Source organism: Nuphar pumila, chromosome 15 (assembly GCF_984573655.1).
Source record: "Nuphar pumila chromosome 15, dmNupPumi1.hap1.1, whole genome shotgun sequence".
Classification (NCBI taxonomy): domain Eukaryota; kingdom Viridiplantae; phylum Streptophyta; class Magnoliopsida; order Nymphaeales; family Nymphaeaceae; genus Nuphar; species Nuphar pumila.
In genome coordinates this window covers 83,711,208-83,738,212 of record NC_143263.1, presented here as the reverse complement: position 1 = coordinate 83,738,212, position 27,005 = coordinate 83,711,208, and the positions used below count along the sequence as shown (strand labels likewise).

The 27,005-nt window shown below is 40.2% G+C and overlaps 1 protein-coding gene across 2 annotated transcripts in view; it reads right to left on the bottom strand.

The window, feature by feature from the left end:
* Positions 1-914: 914 nt before the first annotated feature.
* LOC149815815 (DEAD-box ATP-dependent RNA helicase 11-like) overlaps positions 915-27,005 on the bottom strand; it is a 52,247-nt gene continuing 26,156 nt past the window's right edge. For both annotated transcript variants that reach the window (XM_089989226.1, XM_089989225.1), the window contains exon 7: positions 915-1,822. In XM_089989226.1, coding sequence (XP_089845352.1) covers positions 1,307-1,822 — 516 coding nt within the window. In that variant the 3' untranslated portion in view covers positions 915-1,306. The remainder of the gene's footprint in view (positions 1,823-27,005) is intronic.

Below are 27,005 nucleotides of genomic sequence, written 5' to 3'. Positions count from 1 at the left end.
AATGAGTAGTGTTGGTGCACTAACGTGCATCATGGTAAAGAACATCCCCCTCAATGGATCCAACCTATATCTGTTTTAAAAATAATAGGTTTACTAGAAATAAAATCACACCTTGGATCATGCTATTTACATATAAAAATCATGTTTTTTTTCAAGTCATGAAGTGTTGGCATATTGTGTGGACCATAAATTATTAGCACCTTTAAAGATCCTTCTTATACATCATAATGATATAATCCAAATTTTGCTCTATTAAACAAACGTGCATCATATCCATAGATTTTTTTTCAAACATCCATCATTTCATCAGGCAGTTTAAGGTGGGAGGTGCACCTCTCTCTCTCTCTCTCTACGTGTGTGTGTGTCTGTGTTGCATGTTTTTAATTTACAGCTGACGCTGAATTCGGTTGTTGCATATGGCTAACACTTTCAAAGTTCAGTTACGGCTGCAGTTAAGTGTTTGGTAATCTTTAGTTTGAGGTTTCATAACATGACACCTTTTGTTTGGCTCAAATGCTGATCTAATACCAGAACTTGATGAGTTACTGCAAGGCACCGAACTCAAGCCTGACATGGACTTGAACATAGGATTAGATGAAGTACATCGAGTATAACCGTACAACGACCATATGTAGTCGGACTGGATAATGTATCTCACAACATGCAAAACCAACATTCCAAAACAAATAGCTTAAGCAACCGCCATTATTAACACGCAGATACAACAGATATTTCATGCATCACATATGTAAATGAAGACATCAATTTAACGTTTGTAGGCTTTCTGATTGAATATATCGTACTGCACGTGCATCCGTTAAAGAGATTAAAAGCAAACGCAAAAATAAAAGGAAAGATCTTTAAGGGTACTGGAGACTGGTTTATCTGAAGAAATCCAGTCACAACTAACCAAATTTACTGTAACACAGAATGGCCTCAATAATTACCTAAGATATAATATATACCCCACCATTCAGAGGTAGATGAGAACATGTTTGGGGTACCACCACCACCACCTCACCACATATTCTACATCTCACCGCAATCACCAAAATTACACAAACCAAAAAAAGGTAAAATTTTGTCAGTCCATCAGCTCCACCACTCTGATGCCATTGCGCCCCCCCAAGAATAACCAAAAAAATAAAATAAAAACAGGAGAAACGTTCATCCTAAGAAAAACAGTATCCCTATCAAAATTATAAATTAAGTGTTGGAGAGAGAGAGAGAGAGACTCCTTGAGGGGCATGTCAGTCCCACATGCAAAACAATGGCCGAAACCCATCCCCGCTCCGTGGCGAGCAGGTCAATCCCAAGCACTGGTAGCACCAGATCCATATCCACCAGCATAGGCATGGGAAGACCCATAAGCACCACCGCTATTGCCGCTGCCATAGTAATCAGCCGAACCCCCACCACCCCCACCACCACCACCACCTCTAGAAAAGGAGCCATCCCTACGGAAGTCACGGCCACCAAACCTACCTCCTGACCGGCGGTTCCTTCCACCACCACCATACGATGATCTAGCTGCATAACGTGAAAGCCAAGCAGGAACCTCCTGGTTTGATTCTTGCATCAGCTCAGCCAGGGACCTCGCCAATGATGAATTATTCTCATTGAAGAATGCAGTTGCCAAACCACTATTGCCCGCTCGGCCAGTTCGCCCAATGCGATGAACATAGTCATCAATATCATTAGGCAGATCAAAGTTAACTACATGGGCAACATGAGGTATGTCGAGCCCGCGTGCAGCAACATCTGTGGCAACCAAAATTGGAGTGACACCAGTCTTGAAGGATCTCAATGCATGTTCTCTTTCCTGCAGTATAAGCAACTACCATTCAGTGCTGAATGGTAAAATGGTAATATATATGATAATATGCTAACATACAACAGAATATGGTGATCAACTTGCCCACCCATTTACTCAGTTCTCCACAGGCATCACATTTTTGAGTAATAAAAACAAATAAATTTTCAAAAGAGTATGAAAATATGAGAATATAGGAAACGAGTGCAAAGAACAATACTATGTAAATAATTAACAGAAATCAATATAGAAAAGAAACAAATCAGGATTTAATGCCGATACTGGAAACACCGATCCATAAAAGGTCTATAAGTGGCCACTTAAAATTTAATGCAAGACCATAGTATTCTCTAATCTTCTTATGGAAAGCATGATAGAGAAGTATTTTTGAAAGTTCTCAAGTTCCATTCCAAGTTTACAACCAAACCCCCCACCTACAGTCCATTTTCTTTTTCCTGATAGGCAAGCTGAGGGATAACCTCTATGGGATTCAAACCCGAGATCACTCGGTTATGATAGTGCGACCAAACTATCCAGCTACCTTATTTAACGCCATCAAAGGTCCATTTGAGGCTACTTAAGTTTAACATAACACAATAGATATCCACTATTTTTTAGGAGAGCATGCTAGGGATGTACCTCTGAAAGTTCGTGTTCTATTCCCAATCAAACCTCCCACCAAACTACAAATAGCCATCACTAAATTATATATCAGTCATTCCCTTTACCTCTCATGTGAGAATCTAAAACCAAGTCTCTTGGCATATATTTTCCTGAGAAGGCATCAAAAAACACTCACCAAACTGACAGGAATATTTTTTGAAAGGATGGAGATTCCCAAGAAAGGTAAATGGCAATCAGGCAGTGCACATGGGTCATCTATTAGCCACAACAAAGATGATATTTCGATGAGGAGATTCATTTCAAGATGGAATGAAATCAAGGACATTAACCTATGTTCCCCAGAAAACAAGACCACTAGAAGGAAAGGTAGAAACTGCCATGTCTAGAAAGGCATTATGGGATGAGATCAATAACAGACAACAATCAAAACAATGCAGATAGCCCGTATGGTTCAAATCATTCCCAGGCATTGCATGAGTTTTCTATCTTGCATGTGATAACAAACTACCCATTTGTCATATACCAAACCATTGTCACCTTTGCGAAGGTGAAGAAGATCCAAGCCACCACCTTATAATAATATGTACAACAGCATCCAATGTTGGAAATAATAAATATCAAATTTAAAAAAGAACATGATCATAGACAGTGCCCATATGTGTGTGCTCAAATGATGGTTAAGCAACACACAACTACACATGGCTGAAGAAATGGTGGGAGTCGGTAACAAGATTGTCAAACTAGGAAGCGGAAGCGAGGCATTTTAAAATTTATAGGAAGAGAGAAGTGAAGTATCAATTTGAAAGCAAAATATGAATAAAAAATGAAGCAATATGGTAACTGAATAGGAATCAAACAAGAAACAAATAAAAACTAAATAAAATTTATCATTCTTATATTTCATGATTTCAGTAAGAGTTAAATTTTATTAAAATCTGTCATGATGGATACCAATTTACCGAAAGTACATGAGAAGTGAGTGGAAGCGTGAGAGAAAATACATGAAAACGAACATGAGAAAAGCATAGACCATGCGTGTGGAAAAAATAGAAGCGTGGGGAATCGAGATTCCCATGAAGTTTCGGAAACTAGGAGTATCGCGCTTCCAAAACAAGTTTCCGGGAAATGTGCTTCCCACCAACCTAAGAAGCTTCCAGTAACTCTGGTTAGGATATGGTTTATCCCATAGTGATTTGGAAGTTATTGACCTCTAGAAATAAGATATGATAATCTCTCCTGTAATATTAAGCACAATAGAAGAGAGGCGTGGGCCTCTTAAAAGGAAAACAGTTCAAAAAACTTGGACGAGGAAACAAGAAAATCGGTAACCTTCTACCTTGAAAGAGAAATCATCCTAAGAATGGATACCATTTGGTAAACTGATGCTAGATATTCAAATAGCTATGAGTGAGGGGGACCCAATAAAAGTAGATCATGCAGTTGAAGATGGGCCAGACAAAGACATAACAGCTGGAGTGTTGAAAACCTCAGAAGACCCGATTATGACTGAAATCCCCATTAGGAAGTCTTAATCACTCCGGAAGATCGAGGCAAACCACTCATATCTATGCTGACAATTCAGATGGTGTTCATGACTCAAGGATGTGCATAAAGAAACATATTGAAACATCTCGTGAAGTGGCATTCAGGCACTCCAGCCCCTTCTCTATGCTCAATGTATGATCCTATAGGTTCCTAAAGGCATAATATCTGTTAGAAAGAAAGACCCGGATTGGACTATACATCAAAAGAGTCCATCATGTGAAACCTACTCAATTCTTCAGTACAATGGACAGACTCAAGTTCCCAGCTTGATTATATAAAAGAAAAAGTAACAATAGACAAAATTTAGCATCACATTAATGAACTATATGCAAAAGAGAGCATAGCAGAGTAAATGCTATTCATAAAATGAGAAGAAATATTGTACTACAACTTAATTTTCCAAAGGGATAAATTAGGTTGATTAAAAACAAAGACATTTTCTTTTAGTTATTTATACTACAATCAAACTAAATAGGTTAATTATAGTTTCCTTATAAGAATCACTACTTACATTACCTGTACAATGTGTTGCCTTTTAACGGAAACAGTGTCAAAAATCAATGTCACTGAGAGCATCCTTCCCTTAAGATGGGGAGCAAGCTTTAAAACTGACTAGCTTCTACCTTCCGAAGTCGTATAGGGGCTTCTGATTAATGTGACATTAAACTTACAGTATCACGCAACAAAGGATCGAAAAGAGTTTTACAGAACTACATCAAAGTCAAGTTTCAATTGTTTCTGATGGATGGACAGAAATTCACAGGCATGCATTAACAAATTTCACCTATGAATTTTAAGGATATTGAGCATTTGAAAGGGTTCTTAATACATGTAAAAAAGTGGGTGATGACAAAATTGTTTAAAGCATTACTGGTAATGCTCCAATGGATAGACCAGAGTTACAGGAAGCACCTAGGTAAAAGGGGAAACGCGCTTCGGAAGCGCGAAACGTCGCGCTTCAGAAGCGTGAGGGGAAGTGTCCCCCTTTTATGGGAAGCGCACTTCCCCCACACTTCCCCCACGCTTCTCCATTTTTTTCGCTTCCCTTTCGCTTCCGAGACGGTTCGGAATTTTCTTCTAAGTGGTCCCACGCTTCCCCACTTCCTAAATTTTTGAAAGTGCCTCGCTTCCCGCTCCCGCTTCCTCGACTGGTAACTCTGGGATAGACTGGCAAGGATGAGTTTGAAAACTGAATACCCTCATGTATTTTGAACACCTTTTTGAATTTGGCACTCGAAAGCAAACAAATAAGCAATGAGCAATCAAATAAATTTCATGAATTGAAAATTAGAAAAGATAGTGAGCTCTGTTTATGGATTGAGAACGGTTCTGTGACAGTCGAAACATAAAAGTATACGTCTGCACCAAAACGTTCATAACTCCCTCATACAGATGAATTTTTATAAACGGTTTGTAGCATCAGAAAGTTGACAAAATTTTCTACAAACTATGAAAAATCATGTCTAATCGACGAATAAATTTTTTTTTGTAGCCCCTTGTAACAGTCATACAGAGTTCGGTTTTCACAAGTTTACTAGAAACACTATTATTAACCTTTGTTATCAAAGACACACCTAGTCAACTGCCTATGTGCCTAGTCGAGCTAGGCATATGCCTACTAGTTGATGCTTAGTCAGGTGATTGAGCTCAACTATTAAGAGGCTAGTCACAAATCTCATTATTGGGGTTTTCACAGCAAGGGAAAATCTCGAGATAAATTAGAAAAATTTTCTTGGGAAAATATTGCTATATATAAATTTTAAAAAAATATAAGCAAAACATCGAAAATATAAAATATATAAATATAAACATTCACATTAATAACGTGATAATATCACAATAAAATCCCCAATTTTCAAAATAGGTTCGTTTTTCTTGGGATTATATCATTTTTTGAAAACTTCACAAGAAAATCAACAGCTTCTAAAATGGTTGATATTTGCCACTATCATTTGGACTAGTTGAGCAACAAGTCATCACCAACTAGTTCACATGTCATCTCTTTACAACTAAAGAATGACAAAAAGGGGGAAGGTGGCACAAACCCTCTCTCACTGTTCAATACTTGGTTTGTATTTGTTGAATGGAAGCATGTTTGACTTTGATCTTTCTTTACTCAGTTTTTTATAAGGACATTCATATTTTTTATTTATAAAAAAAAATATTTTTTCATCCTCAGCCAATGCCTAGCCCTGCTATGTTCCTACTAGGAATTTTATCGGCCTAGCACCTAGTGTTTTGGCTATGTAGTTACCAACCACCATCATGTAGATTCAATTTATAATAGACATGCTGATGTTAAGTTGTTGAAGGCTGTCACGCTGATACTTCACTTAGCATGCACACCCCGTATCAATACATGACACCCAGACACTTTACGGACACAATAACACTTCATCGGCATAGTCAAACCAATTTCATGCACAATCAATATTGTCATTCACTTTATCTATTTTCTTTTATGATCTTATTTTATATTCACTCGAGTTATTTTTCTTTTAAAATGTGTCATCAATTACATTACATTTCAATTTCAACTTAGTTTCACTAATTGAAGTTCTTAAATGTAGTGATTCAAAATTGTTGTTTTACACACACACATCTATGTGTGTGTATGGTCATGGCCCCTTGTCCTATTTTTTGAAAATTATCGTATCATACTAAGCGTATCTGCATCATGTCCTGCTCTCACATCCGCATCCATGTGACATAGGTCGAAGGTTGATAGACTTGTATCTGTAAGAAATGGTATCCCACCTTCAACACAAGAGAAAGAGAAGCACAGAGGGAGAGAGATATCGATGGCTGCAGAAAACCCACTCAATTTGGGTTTGCTGTATTCTCTATTAGATATACACACATAGACTTTTATTAGGGTACAAAAACACCCTTTACACAAAGTATGGAATTTACAACATGTCATTAATGAGCATGTGTTTAAATACAACTAAAACAGACAATCATGATAATCTTTTCACCCTCCCTCAAGTTGTACATGGTTTTGAACCATGAACAACTTGCCTTTTAACATCCAAAATATGTCTTTGATAAGTCCTTTTGTAAACAAGTCAACAACTTGTTCAGCAGTCCGAACGTATTCTGGTTCAATTTCCTTCTCTTCGACCTTCTGTCTTACAAAATGCTGATCAATTTCAATGTGCTTGGCACGACTGTGGTAGATGGGATTGAATGACATGTTGATAGCACTTTAAATTGTCACACAAGAGAATGCTTTTAGAAATCGATTCTCCTACCTCTGCCAATAGTTGTCTGATCCATGTCACTTCGGCTGTAGCAGCTGCCATTGATCTGTATTCAGCTTCTGTGCTCGACCTGGCAATGGCCTTTTGTTTTCTACTGCTCCAGGAGACAAGATTTAGGCCAATGAAAACACAATATCCTGAGACTAATTTACGCTCATCTGGATCTCCTGCCCAATCTGCATCTGTGTAAGTAAGAAGTTCATGCATGTGATGGTCATGCATACTCTTACTGTACAGAAGACCATCGCCAATAGTTCCCTTCAAATATCGAATAATGCGTTTAACAACTTTCATATGTCCAATATGTGGTTCATGCATGAACTGAGATACCTGATTGACCGAATAGACAATGTCAGGTCGAGTGAAGGTAAGATACTGAAGCATTCCGACTACCCTACGATATCATGTAGGGTCCTCATACAAATCTCCATCTTGGGAACTTAGTTTCTGATGAAGTACACTGGGTGTGCTTAAAGGCTTGCAATCTGTCATATCTGCCTTGCTAAGAACATCAACAGTATACTTATGTTGAGTAAGTGTCATACCTTCAGGAGTCTTATCAACTTCTACTCCAAGAAAGTATCACAGTTTACCAAGATCTTTCATCTTAAATCTATGGTTCAAAAGTTCTTTGACCTGTATGTTCATTAGAGTTACCTGTAATGATAATGTCATCAACATATATCAATAACAGGGTAACTATATCTTTGCATTTGAATATGAAAAGGGAATGGTCAAGAAGAGACCGACTAAAACCATATTTTTCTGCTTCAAGAGAGAAACTATCAAACCAAGATCGAGATGCATGTTTTAGACCATATATAGCTCTCTTTAATTTGCACACGTATTCTTTGGAGTTCCCTTCAGCATACCCAGTGGGTTGCTCCATATATACTTCCTCCTTCAGAGTTCCATGGAGAAAAGCATTTTTTACATCCAGTTGACTAAGAGTCCATTGGTGCTCAATAGCCAATGACAATATAATGTGAATAGTACCCATTTTCATGACTGGACTGAAGGTCTCATCATAGTCTTGTCTTGGCTCCTGTGTGAACCCTTTGGCAACCAGTCGAGCCTTGTATCGCTCGATAGTACCATCCGGCTTATACTTTATCTTATACACCCACTTTGAACCAACCACATTTCGATTGTGTGGTCTGGAAACTATATCCCAAGTGCCACACTCATGAAGAGCCTTCATTTCTTCGTTCATAGCTTCAATCCATCTTTTAGAATTTACTGCTTGATAAAACGTGGTGGGTTGATCTTCTTTGCCCAAGGCGATTAAGAAAAGTTAAAAATCCATTGTGAAGTTCTCATAACTAACCCACCTATCAATAGGATGCCGAGTCCGGGTAGACCTTCTGTGTACAGGTGATTGAATGGAAGCAGAAGGAGAATTCAACTCCTGATTAGGGTTGGGGAAGATCTTCTCACGTCGAGAGTAAACAATGCCTTTATACCTTTCGGGAGCCAATGATGATTCAGAGATCACATTTTCCTGAGTTCTTTGCAAAGCAGTAGACACGTTTGCCTCATCTCTTTGATTAGAGGCTGTAGAGCAAACACCGTCAATACTAGAAAAGAGATCCGAGTTCAACCAAGGGTGGTAAGTTTCAATTTCAGGAGTGTCTACATTATGACCAAAATTGGATTCATCAAACACAACATTTCTGGATATCTTGATGTGTTTGCTCACGGGATCATAGCATCTATATCCTTTGTAATCATCAGCATATCCCACAAATTTGCACTGTAAGGCTTTATCCTGAAACTTGTGTTGCATTGAACTGTCAACATAAACATAACATACACACCCAAATACACACAAATCGTGATAATTTGGATGCACACCATGCAAAGAAAAATGAGGTGATTTGTTTTCCAAGATATTCATGGGCAATCGATTTATGACATAGACTGCTGCATGAAAGGCCTCTCTGCCCACAAGGTAACAGGAAGATTACTATCATGCATCATGCTCATTGCACTTTCAACAATATGCGATGCTTCCGTTCAGCAATCTCATTCTGTTGAGGTGTATGAGGGCAAGACACCTGCCTACTTATTCCATTTGTTTGGAGGAAATTAATAAAGTAATAAAGTCATTTGAAGAGAACTCACCCCCTATATCACATTGGAAACACGTAATATTCTCATAGAATTTATTTTGAACAAAGGTATGAAAATTCTAAAACAATTTGAAGGTTTCATATTTACTTTTCATGAAGAAGATCCATGTATATCGAGAATAACTATCAACGAAAATGAGATAATATATAGTGCCAGACATGGAAGGAACTGGAGCGGGACCCCAAACATCAGAACCTATAATTTCAAATGGTCTTGAAGCTCTTTTATTAATGGAATGAAAAGGAATAACATGACTCTTACACTGAAGACAACTAGAACATTTTTTATTATCGACACTTAAATTCAAACTTGACTTGGGAATAAGACTGCTTGAAACAAGCTTATCAATAAAACGACTACTACAATGACTCAGATGACCATGCCAAAGATTTGGCTCAATACATTCAGAAAGATTAAAAACACTCTCAGGAGAAGTTGAAGATGATAATGTGAGCTTCAAGATGAAATCAACAGGTTGAACACGAGAGGAAGGATTCTCTTGAAACACGTACATATTCCCTTGTCGTTTTCCTTCAACGAACGTTTCCCTCGTGTGAAGGTCCTTAACATGAACAGAAAAATGGGTAAACTCGACTGAAGCATTAATGTCATCGACAAGTTTAGAGATTGAAACAATATTTTTCTTGATATTAGGAGCATGAATGACATTTGAAAAAGCAAGAGAAGAGTTGGACATAGTAATTACAGAATTTCCAATGTGCGAAATATGGTGATGAGACCCATCTCCAGTGACAATACTATTTCTACCAACATAAAGAGCAAGATTTAGGAGCTTACCAGCATCACCAGTAACATGGGTGGCTGCACCAGAATCAACATACCAAGTACCGTGATCATTCTGTTTGATGTTCAATTCAGCCAAGGCAGATAACAACTCCTTGACTTCCCCAGTATTCTTCAATGTATTTGGTCCCTTTCTTGTCTCCAATTGTTTCCCTCAATTTTGCGGGTTATACCAGCAATTTGCTTTGATGTGCCCCTTAGGTAGGTATCCTTCTTTGCCTTTGCAGGTTAGGAGACATACCGGGAGTAGGTAAAATTCCACGAGCTCCTTGTCCATTCTTCTCTTGACCTCCCCTTTCCCGATATTCACACCCGCCACATCCTCGACCATAAGTAACACTTGTGGCAAGGACCTCATGTGCACCAATGGGATTGTGAATACCTTCGGAGAATCCCTTCAAGGTCATCTCATATTGTAAGAGCTTAGCACGAAGGTCTTCAAAAGTAAAGAAGTAACCATCATGTGATAATCGGGTCCCAGCCCGCTCAAAGTCTGTTGCACCATATCTTTGTCATTGACCACACAACCCACGATGGCCAACTGATCTGTGATAGTCTTCATTTTATTTAAGTACTCCATGACCGTCATGGAGTCCTTCCTCAACATTTGAAACTCTTTCTTTAAAAATAAAATTCTAGCATGAGAAACCTGAGAATATGTCTGAACCTGCATAGCTGAGCAGTCATCTGGGATTGCCACAAGCACCTCACGTGACAGAGTGGAAGTGATGTAGGCAACCAAAGCCTGATCCTGCTTCATCCAGGATACATACTCTGGATTTCTAACAAATGTAATTGAAGTTTCACCCTCTCCATTCTTGCCTTCTTGTGATAAGAACTCTAGAGGGACAGGAACAAAGTCATCCAGATGTCCAGAAAGATCCTGACTCCTTATGAATGAGATGATTTATCTCTTCCAGGTTAAAAAGTTGGAATTGTTCAGTTTCTCAGACACAAGCTGACTGAGAAGTTGGAAGATAGGCCAGAGTGAGAAGAAGAGAATGAGTCCATAGTCAATGGGTGAAAAACAAGAAGGATTAAGAGACCGGAAAGAGAAATCACTTTTAGAGCATACAAAGTAAACTCAGAACTCGATTGCTGTTTTTTTTACCTGCAGACCCAAGACAACAGAATATACAGTGAGAAAGAAAAGAAACTGCTTTAAAGGAAATATGGATCAATCAGTAAGAAGACACGTTAATATAAAAATAACGTGTTTTATCTAATCGTATTTTCTTTCTAAAAGGGAAAATTCCAAAGTTGAGAGGTAGACAGAATGATATTAATCAATCAAGGAAGTACAGCGAACGTACAGAAGTAGACAAGTCAGATTCAGTTCTGACGTTAATTATGAGGAAAGATAAGGGACGGGTTTGACGTGATTTCAAACTTTAAAATCACGCAAACATGAATTCAGATTTGTGGGGTTAGAAAAGAAAAGGCATATGTTGCTCTGATACCACGTTAGAAATGGTATCCCATCTTCAACACAAGAGAAAAAGAAGCACAGAGGGAGAGAGATATCGATGGCTGCAGAAAACCCATTCAATTTGAGTTTGATGTATTCTCTATTAGATATACACACGTACACTTTTATTAGGGTACAAAAACACCCTTTACACAAAGTATGGAATTTACAACATGCCATTAATGAGCATGTGTCTAAATACAACTAAAACAGATTGGGCAGATCCAGACCCAGTCGTGATAATCTTTTCAATATCCACTCTTGCGATGAAGAAGAGAATTAAATTAGTCAAGAATACAATGCTCCAAAATGTAGTAGATAACTATGTCACACGGAAATGCCATATGACCCAACATACCCATGTTGACATGTTCGGACACGGGTGCGAGTATCGGGTGTGACACAGGTACATTTTGGATCTGTTTTGATCGGGTCCATCTAGGACCCAAACCCAATACCAAGTTTTTTCTTTTTTCTTTTAATGAAGTTTGACACTCCCTAGGAAGCAAAAGGAAAGAGAAGAAGAGAAGAGGAAGAAGGAAAAGAAAAGAGGAATAAGAAGGAAGAAGGGGGGGAGGAGAAGAGTAAGAGGAAAAGAAGAAGAACGAAGAGAGAGAGATACCCACCTTTAGCTTCTTATTCTCTTAGTCGCAGGGGGGGGGGGGGTATACCAAGATATATACATATATATTCCTTTAAATTACATTTTAGCCCTTCTTATATTCAAATATTACATTCTTATTATAAATATCACATATCGTTGTACCCGCATTTTTTTAATTATCGTGTCGTACCCTCTGTACCCAGGGGTTAAGAAGGGGAAGAGAGAGAGAGAGGTGGTGGGGGGGTATACCAAGATATATATATTTTCTTCCCTTATATTCAAATCACATTCTTATTATGTATCGCAGTACCCACATTTTTTAAATTATCGTGACGTACCCTCCGTACCTGTACCCGCACCTGTACCCATGTGACATAGGTAGATAGTAATTGGAACTTCTATCCTCTTTTAGATGATGCAAAGGCCCTAGCAATCAAAAATGCAATGTTGATGATGGTGCTTATTTTTTAGAGTTTCAGAATCCAGCTGGAAATGATGGAAGTAGACAAGGATGAGCCTAAGCTTCAAAGGAGCTTATAAAATATGGGAGAACATGATTGAGAATATTCAAGCTGCAACATTTAGGCATGAATATAAAGATCCTATAGTTGATCAATTTAGCATGATGAGATAAAAGCACCACTTGGTTGCATTATATGGCATATTCTTTCATCATAAAATATCATCGAAAAATTAAGTGGAAAATGAATCTGGAAAGCTTTCCACAAAAAGTGATTGTTTACAAGCATTGATGGATAAAGACAATGAAGATCCAATTACATGGTGATTAACATATGCATTAAAGACACCTCTTCTTCAGTGTCTTTGAGGTTACTAGCTCAATCATTACATCATCATGTTGCAAAAAAAATTGAGCACATTAAAAAATTTATAACATTGAATAAACCGAATAGCGTGCAAGAATAAGATTTGGCATTTGTGCATTCTAATTTTCAACTATTTTCAAGAGGCAAATATGAGAACGTCTTATTTCTTATTTCAATGATTCAACTTATCACTAGGTAATGGCAGTCAAATAGCCCAGGCAACTATATGGTAAATACAAGTCCTCATTTAAATTTTGTGAAAAACCAAAAAAGGAATGATAGTTAAAAAAACAACTCCCTTTTTCCTATGTAAACCTGTGTTAATTACCTCTCTCTCTCTCTCTGTATATATATATATATATATATATATATATATATATATATATATATATATATATATATATATATATATCACAAAAACACACATTTTGTGTTGACAAAAAAATTTCTGTTTATGCAATTTTTCAACAAGGATGGCTGGATTGAGAGATCTCAAGAAATCAACACAAGCCTTCATTTGGTAGATGCCTCCATGGAAAGATGTGCTAAAGGGTCATGTTAATGGTGAGTCGTGACTGACACAAATTTCAAAACAAGTGTGCCATGAAGATAAATGGATATCTTTCATTCATTTGTCTACATTAATTGCTTTGTAAGTTAAGCTTGACACAAACTGCACTTGATTACCAGTTCAAAACTTCAAAGTAAACATGGTTGCAATCAACTGGATTGAACTTAGATCTGGCTATTACATGATAATAGATTGGAATCAGCCAGGGCAACTCAAATGACTTGACCATTTTCTTAAAATTAAAATAACCCTTCTAAAATCGATCAGATAAATGTTGAATTTTTATTGAATCTGCAAAGTCCCTAGTCAGGGATGACTTACTTGATTCAACTACTATTTGTTATTTATTAATTGTTAAAACTTACAACTTCAAAATTAAAAAGAGTTATTAAAGAGGGTTGATTCAAAACCCTACCCCTAGCCCCGTTGCCCGACTCTACACTCTTACCCATTGATCGCCACCACTTGTGAGTTTCTAGCAGTCGACAAAGTGTTGACGACAGCAAATGACGTAGCCCTCTCTCTTTCTCTGTGGCGGTGATTTCAGGCTATTGAGGGTTTTGGTGGGTCCAAAATCTCTCTCAAGTAGTCAAGGTAAGTTGTTGTAGCCAACTGAACACATTAAACTGTTAAAATGTAGTGTCTTTTATATATATATAGAAAGATACATATACACACACACACACACATATATATATATATATATATATATATCTCAAACCCAATAAGGGTATTTATGTAAATTCACATATTTTACGCATATTCTCATTTGAGAATATGTTGTATTTTGGTTTCTTATTTTTCTTTTTGTATTTCCTTTTTTTATTTTTTTGTCCTTTTCCTTTCATTTAATGATGATGTAACATGGGGTGGGGGGGGCAATACATAGGTTGGAGCACCCTCCAACGGTTACATTTCTAACCGTTGGAGGGGCTCCAACCTATGTATTGGAGCCCCCCCATGACTCCATGGTCTTATAAATAGGGGTGATCCCCTTTAGGTTGTGAATGCTTTTTGTAAAGCCCCATTTGGGATTTCATATATTAAAGTTTATATTTTTTCATGCCTTTGTGCATATGTATCCATGCCCTTTTGCACTTGTGAGTGTTCTCCTTTGTGCCTTTGTGCCTTTGTGCACTCTTTGTGTTTCTAGCATTGTGTTTATACACAGTCTCTTTTTATAGAGATTTTCACATGGTATCAAAGCAAGGTCGCTTGGAGAAAGAAATCGGTGTGGTTCTTCACAATATTGAGTGTCTCCAAAAGTGTGCCTTCAACATTTTGGTAATTGGCGTGAAGACTCCTCTTCATCCAATATTTATGTATTCTTGTATCTCATCTTATCTCTATAATGGGTGAAAAAAACTCATTTTTCTCTTGGTTTCAAGCTAAATGGCTCCAATTATCACGTGTGGGCCGAAAATATGGAAGCTCACATTAAAGAAAAAAGGCTTTGTTGTTACGTTCAAGGCTCGATTCCGAAACTGGAGCCAAAAATTACTTTGATTAAAGAAGGAGAAATCAAAATTCTTGAGGGAGATGAGAGTACTTTGAGAAGATGTACACTTCTAGGAACTTGTCCCATAAGTATTACCTCCAAAAGAGGGCGCTAACCCTTCTTCAAGGGAAGATGACCATAAGGGAGTACTTTGCTGAACTCTCCTCCATTTGGGATGAACTTGATATGCTCGAACCCAAGTGGAATGGTGAAGTCATAGAGCTTCGTCATAAACAATTAGAAGAAGATCGATTTTTTAACTTTTTGAATAGGATAAGGCCCAAGTTTGAACAAATAAGATCTTCTCTCATATCCTCCTTCACCTCTCCCTCTCTTAAAGATGTCATTAACAAATTAAGTGGAGAGGAAACTAGTATGAGCATTAACAAGCAAAATCCAAGTGTTCTTTCAATGCCCATAAATCAAGAAGAATGCAATGGAGCAAATGTCGTTTCTAGGCCCGATAACAACTTGAGGACATATAAACCTCCTCATTTTAAAAACCAAAATCAAGGATCCAATGGTGGTCAAGGCGGAAGAAGGGACAATAGTAAAATTGTGTGCCACTTTTGCAAGGAACCGGGTCATATCAAACCGGTTTGTCCCAAATAAAAGAAATTACTAGCAATGGCAACCACATCTCAACCACAAAAAGAGGAATATACAAGGGGAGCTCTCTCTCTAAATCAAATTATGGAAGCCCTTCAACCTCTTCTTAAGGGAGCTATTCCCGGTGCCACCGTATCCACTCCTTCCCCTCCAAGTAAAACTTCTTGGCTTTTAGATTTGGGTGCATCATTTCATGTCTCCAAACATTTTTTCTCTTTTCGTATATTCTAAATATTCGTCACCATCTTTTGTCTCAACCGCGGATGACACTTCTCTTGAAATTAAGAGAATTGAAAATTTTGAAACTCAAAACTTCTTTATTCTTAAAATTAGATTTATACCAAAATTGAATTTAAACTTACTTTTCGTCTCTCAACTCTCGGATCTTGGGTGTGACATTCAATTATCATCTAATAAATGTTTAATACAGGATCAACGATCCGGGAGGTTGATGGGGGAAGGCTCTAGGAAGGGAGACTTGTCCTATATGGACTCTCTTCAAATCCCTAAAACCACCTTTTGTAACGTGGCCCAACATAAAGACATAAATGTTTGGCACAAAAGACTTGGCCATCACAACATTACCAAGTTGTCCTATTTGCATTTTGTTAAAAATCTTTGTAAAAGTACTTTCTCTTATAAAGATTGCATTCTTGGAAAAATGAGAAGTATGCCTTTTGAACAAAGATCTATGTTTACCACTAAATTTACCACTACCTCGAGGCAAGGCACGCTTTTTGCGCCTTGAGGCACGTTTTTAACAACACTGTGGCTACCTATAAGGTGCTTCCCATGTTTTCTGTAGACACTCATTTTCATTTCCTAATGTTTCTCTTTATTACCCAAAGGTAATGGCTATCAGTAAGATGCCTCCCATGTTTCAAATTCATTTCCTTTTCTATTTAGTGACACCCAAGCAAAGTCGTCCCCCTATATATGGAAACCTCCACTCTTCATTACCTGAAGTTAATGGTTACCAGTATGGTGCTCTTCTATTTTAGTAATACCCAAGCAAAGTTCTCCTCTTAAATATGAAAACCTTTGGCCTACTTCAAATCGAGCACAAGCTATTATCTTTCTACCAAGACAATATTCCATCAACGGACCACTCTTGTTAATAGAACCTCTAATCAAAATCTTCTTTTCTCATTTGCTTTAAATTTCCCCTTGCTTTTCTTATGCTCTTAAAAGAATCTAATGGTAATTCCCCCTTTCTTTTCCTTCCCTTCTGCATCAATGCATGTGTCACACACACACACACTGTAACGCCCCAAATTTCAAACTTGCGAACCTTTTCAGAAAAACAGGCAAGAGACTAGAAATATCTCTTTCCTTCAGAGTTTGTTTATGAAATCAACGGAAGGCTATTCTTTTGTTAGATCATAAGGCAAGCTGACAACTTTGGGCACGTTAGTTAAAAGAACCAAAACTCACAAGATTCGGATATCCCAAGGAAAATTCGTTACAAACCCAAAACGTCCAAGACGCGAGCTAAGAGCAGGAAGAAGAAGTCTTGAAGTCATCTTGCAATCGCGTCATCGCCCGTAGTGTACCTAATCATCACCTGTAACCATAGAATGGGTTAGTTTCGCAAAAAACTAGTAGGTGCACAAGAGAGACTATAGAAAACTTAACTAAGTAAATTTAATTCAGTAGGTTACGCAGTTTAAAGCATATATGCAGTTAAACAGGTGAATAGTGCAAACACGTAAGTAGTACAAGCGAATAAGTAGTGCGAGCGAGTAAGTAGTGCAAGCGAGTCAGCAGTGCAAACGAGTAAGGCGTGCAAGCGAGTCAGCAGTGCAAGCGCGTAAGCAGTGCAAATGCGTAAGTAGTGCAAACAGTAAGCAGTTCAAAGCAAGTAAGCAGTGCAACTGACAAATGCAGCATACGATTCAATTGATCGTAGGCTGTGAACCACCATGCAACTAGCTTGTTCTCGTTCTCGTTCCTAGAACGAGGTCTCTCCATTGAATCAGTATCAGGACATCGTTTGTCGCTCACACGACTTCTAACAAACGCTTTGTCCTGAACAACCTTAATCTATTCTCATATCTCAAAGTCTTACGCGGCCAACAATCACTGATTATGACTCACTAAGGCGTCATACTTTCCCAGAAAAGTCCACCCTTCCGTAGAAGGTCCAAAACATGATCACTAACTCAAATTGCTAACGATCTGATTCTCACATCTGAGTCATGCATGTAATCATGCTAAAACAGAAAGCGGAAGCTATAAATTTATAACTGACTGTCTCAAACAATCTCAGAAGAGCATCACAACTCACCATAACTTTTTAAGGTAAGCAAAAACACAAGATCCACATCGGATCGCTCGGTCCGAAAAATATACGACCTAACAAAGAATTACCGCCCTAGAGGGTATACCTGGTCTTGGACCATATACTTCCTCACAGGAGTTCACCGTCTTTGCGGCTACCCGTTCGTGGACAGTGTACATCCTCACAGAGATTCTACCGCTCTAGCCGAATTACCCGATCTGGGAAATGTACAACCTCACAAGGAAATTACCGCCCTAAATGGTATACCTGGTCTTGATCATACATACCCTCATAACGAGACCTTTGGGAAATCGGTCTCCAACAAACGCCATATCCAATGAAAATCATTGGATACACGCATCAACACAAATGACCGCTCGCAGGGTCGATAGTCACTATTACAATCAACAAGATCTACGCCGGATCACCTGGTCTGGGAAATGTATAACCTCACAAGGAATTCTGCCATAGATGGTATACCTGGTCTTTGACCATACACTTCCTCACAGGAGTTCACCGTCTTTGCGGCTACCCGTTCGTGGACAGTGTACATCCTCACAGAGATTCTACCACTCTAGCCGGGTACCTGGTCTTGATCATACACGTCCTCGCAGATAATCCTTTGGAGATCAGGTTCTCGACAGACACCTCACTAGGTGATACATGCATAAATAATCGATTGCTCCGAACCATTGACCGCCTTGAGGTCAGTAGCCACAATATGGGCACAAGCATGTATATCAGCAATATGCATTGTATCACTCCACACAGAAGCATATAATCCTACATATCGTATTATTGCCACAAGGAATATTGCAATCCTCAAATAGGACCTCAAAGCATGCGTAAACGACACATGAGAACACGCAGATATGGCAATCCAGTCGATTCTATAGGCGAAGAGTAACTAACTCTATCTAACAACCAAACAAAACAACTGAATAAGACAAGCACTCGTAACAATGTTCGTAAAACATACAATTACCATAATATGGCTCAGTCCATCAACAAGTAATTAAATTAATCGTAAGGCATAAACCATTGCATTGCAAGTCATTCATAAGCTATACACGATAAGCAATCATACGGCAGCAGTTATATCACAATATGTAAGCAGCTTATAAGACAAGCGGCCACATCAATCCTAGTTGCCACCAGTTCGTAGATTACGAGCTGTATACAATCACATCAATCATAAGAGATGCAAGCCAACAAGTGCTACGCCACAATAAGCACCAAACAGTTCGACCAAGGGATAAAGCAAGTCACATGCTAATATGTAGCAACTGGCATAATGCTATTATTATAAGCATTTAACTAGTATGAGAAGCTCCTTATTACTCCGCAAAAAACTGCGTAAGCAGTTTAACCAACTAGAGTAATGCCTTGACAAGCGTGCACAGCTCAACGAGTAGCATAGTGAACTACCGAGCAAGCAAGCGATCGACTAGTGTGAACACACTTTATGTTTCGATATTACTGGCCCGCGGGTACGCGCAGGCAAAACGTAGAAACAACTGAGACTAGTTCGAGCGTTTGTTATTCTATGTATTTTCAATAACCCGAATAGCTAGTTGAGTCCACTCCTAAAGGGTCGGCTTTAGCCGAGAGAGGATTCCCCAAAGGAGGTTGTGCCACGGATGCATCCAACTTCTGCAGAAGTGTTGAGCTAACTAATGTAGCCCCTTTCCACTTAACTCCAATGACTGGGGAGGCCGGATCATTGCCCGTGGGGTGGTTGTTTACAACCTGTCCATTGTAGTTTTGTACCGCTTTGTCCTCTCCCTTGACAGAACAACCAGAAGAGAATGGGTGCGTTAGGGGTTGCTTAACTAACGACCCATCCTATGTTGGGGTCATTAAACCACTCGAGCATCTTGCCTGTGAAGGCGAATGTGAGGTCATTTATGTGATTACAGCATTGTGCATTTAGCACTATCCAAGGTCGCACGACCGTCTCATCCGATCATCGCAGTACTAGACGTGTCGTGCACGACTACAAGTACTCTAGGATGAAGGGGGTATAGCTCCTCAATAGAAGCCTCAACAGGAGTGTTTCACAAAGATGTAAAGTTTATCAACTTTACTTTATCTTTTGAAACAACAGTACCTTGTGCCAACATTATGCATGTGATTATCTCGAATCACATCCGCTATCGGGGTATCTACATGTCTCGCATGACTCGATACTGGCCTCGATAGATGGGATACGGGTTTCTCAACAGAACACCCGCTAAGAAGTTCGCTCGAACCCCCAATTCGGGATCACCCGAGATATGTCAAAAAGGCGAGCAGAACCAGCCAGTCACATCCTTCCAAATGCTACGATTTGGAGCAGTCTTTGATGATTTTGCGCAGCTCCCTAAAATCTCAAGTCGACTCTGCAGGACTGCGCACACGAAGAGCCAGGATCCTTGCGAGGTATCCCTCTCCTTAGACGAAGGTGTATCGCCAGCTCCCGATTGAACTCTTGTCGCAAGAGGGAGAGTGGTAAATGCCCCTTGCATCCTCCACGAGGATGCCTGTAAGGCATAAGCAAAGAGCAAGAACCTTCCTGTCCTCTGCAATAGCAAGGCAGAAACAACACATGCAAAAGCAAGAGTCTGGCGCAAAGCGCGACGACAAAGTAAAGACTGTAAGCAGGAGTGCAACGCAAAACCTTTGGCGATGCGCGACGGCAAAGTAAAGGACAAGGATCGCGAAACCGCATCCTTGAGTTAAATGCGTACTCGTATAAATATATATATTTCTATATATATATTTATTTAATGGTCCCTTTTTAGTTAATTGAACTTAATTCAATTGTCTTCCGTGCAACATTCCCCAACCTTTGAGAGTTGCAAGCTTGTTTGCGTCTGTGAGTGTAAGCGGTGGACGGCTGGGGTCGCAGAGCGCGAGCAAAGTCCATCGCACGAGCTGCAAAAGTAACAATCTTAGCAAGCTAATACCAAAATAGAAGGTCAGGGGCACTGTCGTCATCCTGACGTAAGGGAAGCAGAGGTAGGGGCATCGTGCCCCTGCGCACCTGCTATAAGCACAAGAAGCAGGGGCAGGGGCAGGGGCAGGGGCTGCGAGCCCCTGCTGACCTGCTGTCAGGGGACTCCGAGGAGGCAGGGGGTTGTACCCCTGCCCTCATAAAGCGAGGGCAGGCAAGGTTGCACCCCTGCCTGACAAAGTAGAAGAGAGGCAGGGTCAAAGCCCCGCCTGTCAACAACGAACAGAGGCAGGGGGCTTCGCCCCTGCCTAACAAACATACTAAGAGGGAGGCAAGGGGCCTTTCCCCTGCCTGTCGAAATACAAATAGGCAGGGGGCGAAGCCCCCGCCTGATGCCAGGGAAAAGCGAGGCGAGGGAGCTCGCCCCCGCCTGCCGAAAAACAGCGAAGGCAGAGGATCTCCCCTGCCTAATGAGAGAAGAGGCACAGGGAGGGCTCGGCCCCCTCCCCTGCCGTAACAGGGAGTAGGGAGGGGGCTCGGCCCCTCCCTTGTTGTAACAACGAGCTGGGAGGGGGCTCAACCCCCTCCCCTGTCAAAACAAAGAGCATGGAGGGGGCTCAACCCCTCCCCTACCGTAACACAAAGCAGAGAGGGGGCTCAGCCCCTCCCCTGCCGAACAAAAGGAACAGAGAGGAAGGGGGCGAGCCCCTCCTCTGCCGTAACAAGAATCAGGGAGGGGCTCGACCCCCCCTCCCCTGTCAACACCAAGAGCAGAGAGGGGGCTCAGCCCCTCCCCTGTCATAACACGAAGCAAGGAGGCGGCTCAGCCCCTCCCCTGCCATGATAGGGAGCAAGGAGGGGCTCAACCCCTCCCCTGCCATAAGGGGATGCAGGGAGCAGGGAGGAGGGGCTCGACCCCTCCCCTCCCAAAAGTGGCACAGGGAGGGGGACTCGGCCCCTCCCTTACAAAACAAGTCGCTGGGAGGGGCTCGGCCCCTCCCTCGCTGAAAAGAGTCGCAGGGAGGGGGCTTTGCCCCTCCCTGGTGATTTAGGGCAGCAGGGAGGCGGCTCAACCGCCTCCCTGCGCAACGGAAAGTTGAGGGAGAAAGAGAGGGGATCGAGAGAGACGACAAAGCAAAGAGAGAGAGAGAGACGAAAAGAGGAGAAGAAGAAGAACGTACCTGGGGAGGCTGCCGGAGAGAAGCCCTCCGGAGTACGCGTGTCGCCGATGGCCGCGGGTCGGCGACAGTGGACGAGCGAGAGAGAGAGTCGGGAAGAGACGAGAGGGCGAGAGGCGGTGGTCCGGGTCAGGTCCGGATCCGACCCGAATCAAAACAATTTGTTTAACACACGCACACACGCGCAACGGGCGCAGCGCGCGCACGCCCGCACACACACCCCCGCGCGCGCGCACACACACACACACACACAAAGAAAGGATATCTTCCTCATAACCTATGTATGATGCATCGGGGTTGGAATCCAAGTAGGTTCAGGTCTAACCTAACTCATACCCGACAATACCAAAAACATTTTTTTAAAAGGTCAAAAATCATCCAAGTCAATGACCTCCTACCCTTTCTTCCCAACTAGGGGTGCACGCAAACCGGGTTCAATTCAAGCTTGAGCTACATGAGCTCGACTTGGCCCAACTACTAGGTGCTTAAGTAAGGTTCGAGCTTGATGAGCCCCTACTCTAATCCACCTCGTGTATGCTATTGAGCTTGGCTCTCGTGCACATCTCAAACCCTAGTCGAGCAGAGACAAGGTTGCAATCTGCAGCATGGGAGACAGGGCAGGTGTAAAACACCCACAGAGCTTTATTCTTCTTCCGATCAAGTGAGTACAGGGAACATAGGAGTAGAAGGGGGCTGAAATCACCATCTTCCATTGATGGGCTGCTAAGATGCTTGCCACCAACATGTTGTTGTTGCCTACATAGAGCCCAAGAGAGAGGGAAGGGGGAGAGCTCGAGAGGGCACGTAAGGGAGAGAGTCAAAGAAGTGATGGTGTTGTGTAGGGAGCCAGAAAGAGGAATGAGATGATTCAAAGTTTCAAACTTTAATCCCTTACATTTTTCTTTATATATTTGTTTATATAAAAGAGATACAAACCATCGAATTGATTTAAGATCAATGGTTTAGCTTTAATAAACATCATACACTATAGTATATATTTATTAATAAACGGAGCTTCATTGAGCCTAAACCAGCTTAACAAGCTCTTCAGACTGATCAAGCTCCGCTCAAGCCTTAAGCTAGGCTCATTTAAGTTTACAAATGAGCCGAGCTAGCTCGGTCTATTGTGCTGGCCTACTCTAAGACCCCCTCTTCCTCTAGGTAGAGAGAGAGAGAGAGCAGGTCAGGGTGGGAAGGTACTACATCATCTTAAAACTTTTTCTTTATTGTTCTTCTTCTTCCACCTGTTTCACCATTTTCCATCCCTCCCTCTCTTTTCTTTCTCGAAATATCAACCCGCCCCTTATTTTTACCCAAATATCCTGCCTCACATTTTTTTCCAAATATCACTTTATTCATAATTCAAGCTTGATCCAAACCCACAAACTAGTCACCATATATATATATATATATATATATATATATATATATATATATATATATATATATATACACACACACACACACCAATACATGTATATGTATATGCATATGTATGTATGTATAGTCATACCCTTTTTAAAGATCCCAGTGTTGTACTTGTACCTAGGGATGCACAACAAACCAAGCTGGCTCGGGCTTGTCCGTGTTGTAAATGACCTGAGCTTGAACCTTCGTCTGAAGCTTTAACGAGCTAATGAGCCGAGCTTGAACGACCTGTTGAGCTCGATAAGGCTCGACTCGTTTGGTAGAGGGTATTTTGGACCCGACCCGACCCACCCCGTCCCTTTACTTCATCTCGAGAATTCTCGAGAGTCGAGCATGTCCCTTTACCTCTTCTCGAGGATTCTTGAGAGTCTAGCCTAACCCTTTACCTCTTCATGAGGATTCTTGAGAGTCAAGCCTCGTCCCGCTCTGGCGTTCCCATCCCCATTCCTCTCTCTCTTCTCTCGCTCCCATCCCTCTTCCTCTCTCTTTCTCTTCTCTCACGGAGATTGTTCAAGGGATGGGTAACTTGACCAAACTGAAAAATCTTGTGATATTTATGGTCAGAAGGGAACATGGGAGTCACCTTTGCGCCTCCATTGCAAATATGAAGGACCGGATTACACTTCGTGTAGGTGGTGTTGGTGAGGAAGAGCAGAGCGTCTCCAACTGGAATATCTGTTGCAGCCACCAAGACGTCTTGGAGATATCCAAATATTTGCATGTATGAATGAGTGGTCACGTTGGATCAGCTCCCTCAGCAACCTCGCTAGGTTGGAACTGACCTTTTCCAGATTAAGCCAAGATCCAATTTCTTCCCTCCAATTGCTGCCAAATTTGGCAAAACTTAACCTCTATGAGGCTTACGTTGGGAAAGAATTACGGTGGGCCAGAAGGGGGTTTTCCCAAGCTAAGAGGGCTCTTTCCTCTAAGACTTGAAAGATTAGAAAGTGTGTGGGTGGAGGAGACTGCGATGCCCAACCTTCAAAAGCTATACATCGAAGAGTGCAAGGAGATGAAGAGGGTGCCTCGTGGGATTCAACACATCAGCACCATCGAAAAGCTTCCCCCACGACGCCTCCTTCCTCCGTGCCAGAGACGGGCTCTTCCTACCAGAAAATTCCTCCCTCTTGCCGAAGAATGGCCTGCTCTGACTCAGCTGCAACACTTTTGGCCAGCTCGATCCGTTGTGTTCAGAATTGTGAAACACTGAGTGACCCGCGCTTGGCTTGGGCTCGGCCCAGTTAAGGCTCGGCTCGGTCCATTGCACTCAGGACAAGCTTAACGAACTGAGCCGAGCCTGAACACCAGCAGTTCAGGCTTGGGCCGAGCATGTACACCAATTTACCTCGGCAAGCCGAGCTTGAACATACCGATCAGCTCGTGTGCATCCCTACTTGTACCTATGTGACAGCTCAAAACCCACATACATGATGTTGCATATAATATTTCATTTAAGATATAAAAGGCATTGCATTTTGTGACTGAAGCCTTTAGGAGAGAGAATGTTCTTGATTTTTTGTTTAAAACATCATCGTACTCTTTGAAATTAGAGATGGTAAATTTGCATGAGTCTGGAATAAATTGATTGTTGCTTAAAAAAATTAAGTACAAACCTCGGAAGATGAGATACACAAGTACTCCATATCATGAAATGATAAAACTATGCAAAACTAAAATTTGGTTGGTCTAGAGTAAATCATGGAAAACAAATGGCAATCCAATGAACCCCAAAACAAAAATGAAGGATCAAGAATGAAAACAAAATTAAATAGAACGAAAAGAAAACACAAGAAATCAACCAGAAGCATCATCCAATGCAAGTGACACCTGCACATATGAAGATCTCTCTGGAAAATTAAGTTTTATAAGTTTACAAAGGAGAAATTCGAAAAGAGATTTTTTAAGAGTATAGGCAAGAACATCTGAAAATCACAACTTTATCAACCCTACCCACACAAGCATCGAGAGCTCTAGAACTTTTTACATCTAGCACTCTACTCTCCAAGACATTGTTATACCACACTATTGAAGAAACTTCGACAATGGGATAGAAGCAAGAATTCGGTTTAATATTTTCTATTTGTTCTAGCTTTTTGTGTTTCAAAGAAATGTAGTATTTTCCACTTTAAACCTAATAGTTCATTAAAAATACTTTCCAGAAAACAAGAGAATGGTTCGATTTTCAACCACATAATGGCCCTCTTATTCAGATATGCATGATAAGGATTTTATATCGTTTGAGAACAACATAGCACATGGGGATAAAAAAAATAACTCTTCGCTTTAAGGACCTAGAGGAACAGATACTAGATGGAAGAGTGTCCGTCATACAAACAATCCAGCAAAATGCATTCCCTTCATTTAACTATCTTCTGAAGCCAAACCACCCAATGTCTAACCAACAAGGTTTATGAACATAATTACATATTGATCACTTCCTAAATGAAGAAAATAGACATTGCATGGCAAAATTGAATGCAATATGACCATCCTAAAGTAATGAATTTGGACCAAAAGCAAGCACCACATCCTACCATTTGTATCTTGAAATATTGACCAAAATTGTGTTTCCCCCATGGTCACAAATCTCGTTGAGATTTTGAAATTCTCGCAAAAAAAAGCAAAAAAAAAACAGAATTTAGTGTTTTAAACACTACTTTTAAAAATTCACCTATAATGAAAATCTCATGTTTTTCATGAGTTTTTCAATATAACACGAATTAAACGGCTGAACTAAAGTTTGTTTTTGTAAAGGCCCAAAATATTCATCTCAAGGGCCTTAAAGCATTGAGCCTATTCACGGATGTAAAAGAGGCACAAAGGACACTTTTTATAGGTGGATAGAGGAACACCTTCGATATGGGTTTATTTCACACAATCCATTTTTCACAATTTCACATTCCAATATCTAAAATCCAAATCCTTCATTATCTTTATTCTAAACTGAAAATAAAAACCTTAAAAGGGAGCTTACCTAACTCCTTACTAATGAGCCCTCTTGTGCAACTCGTGAAGGGTTTGCATAGTCATCCCTCTCAAGGATGTAAGTAGTGTATTGTTACCCGTATCGGTCGAGCCAATAGTAACACCATATCGTATCATAAATTTTTAATAAAAAAATCAAAAATCCAAAAAAAAACAAGAAAAATCAAGAAAAAACTAGTAAAAATTCTAAAAAAAATCATATCACATCAAACAATGATGATTTGCACAAAATAAAACCATAAAATCACATATGAAGCATTTATGTCTCTATGAGCTGCATAAGACATCATCATGCATCAACTATCGCACAAGAACAATACAAAATATTAAATATCTTGCAATTAAGAACATGCCACAAGGCTTATACTTTCATACTACATAAACAAAAATATTATGACAATATTTGCACTCGATTTTCAATCGGTTTTCACTCATTACT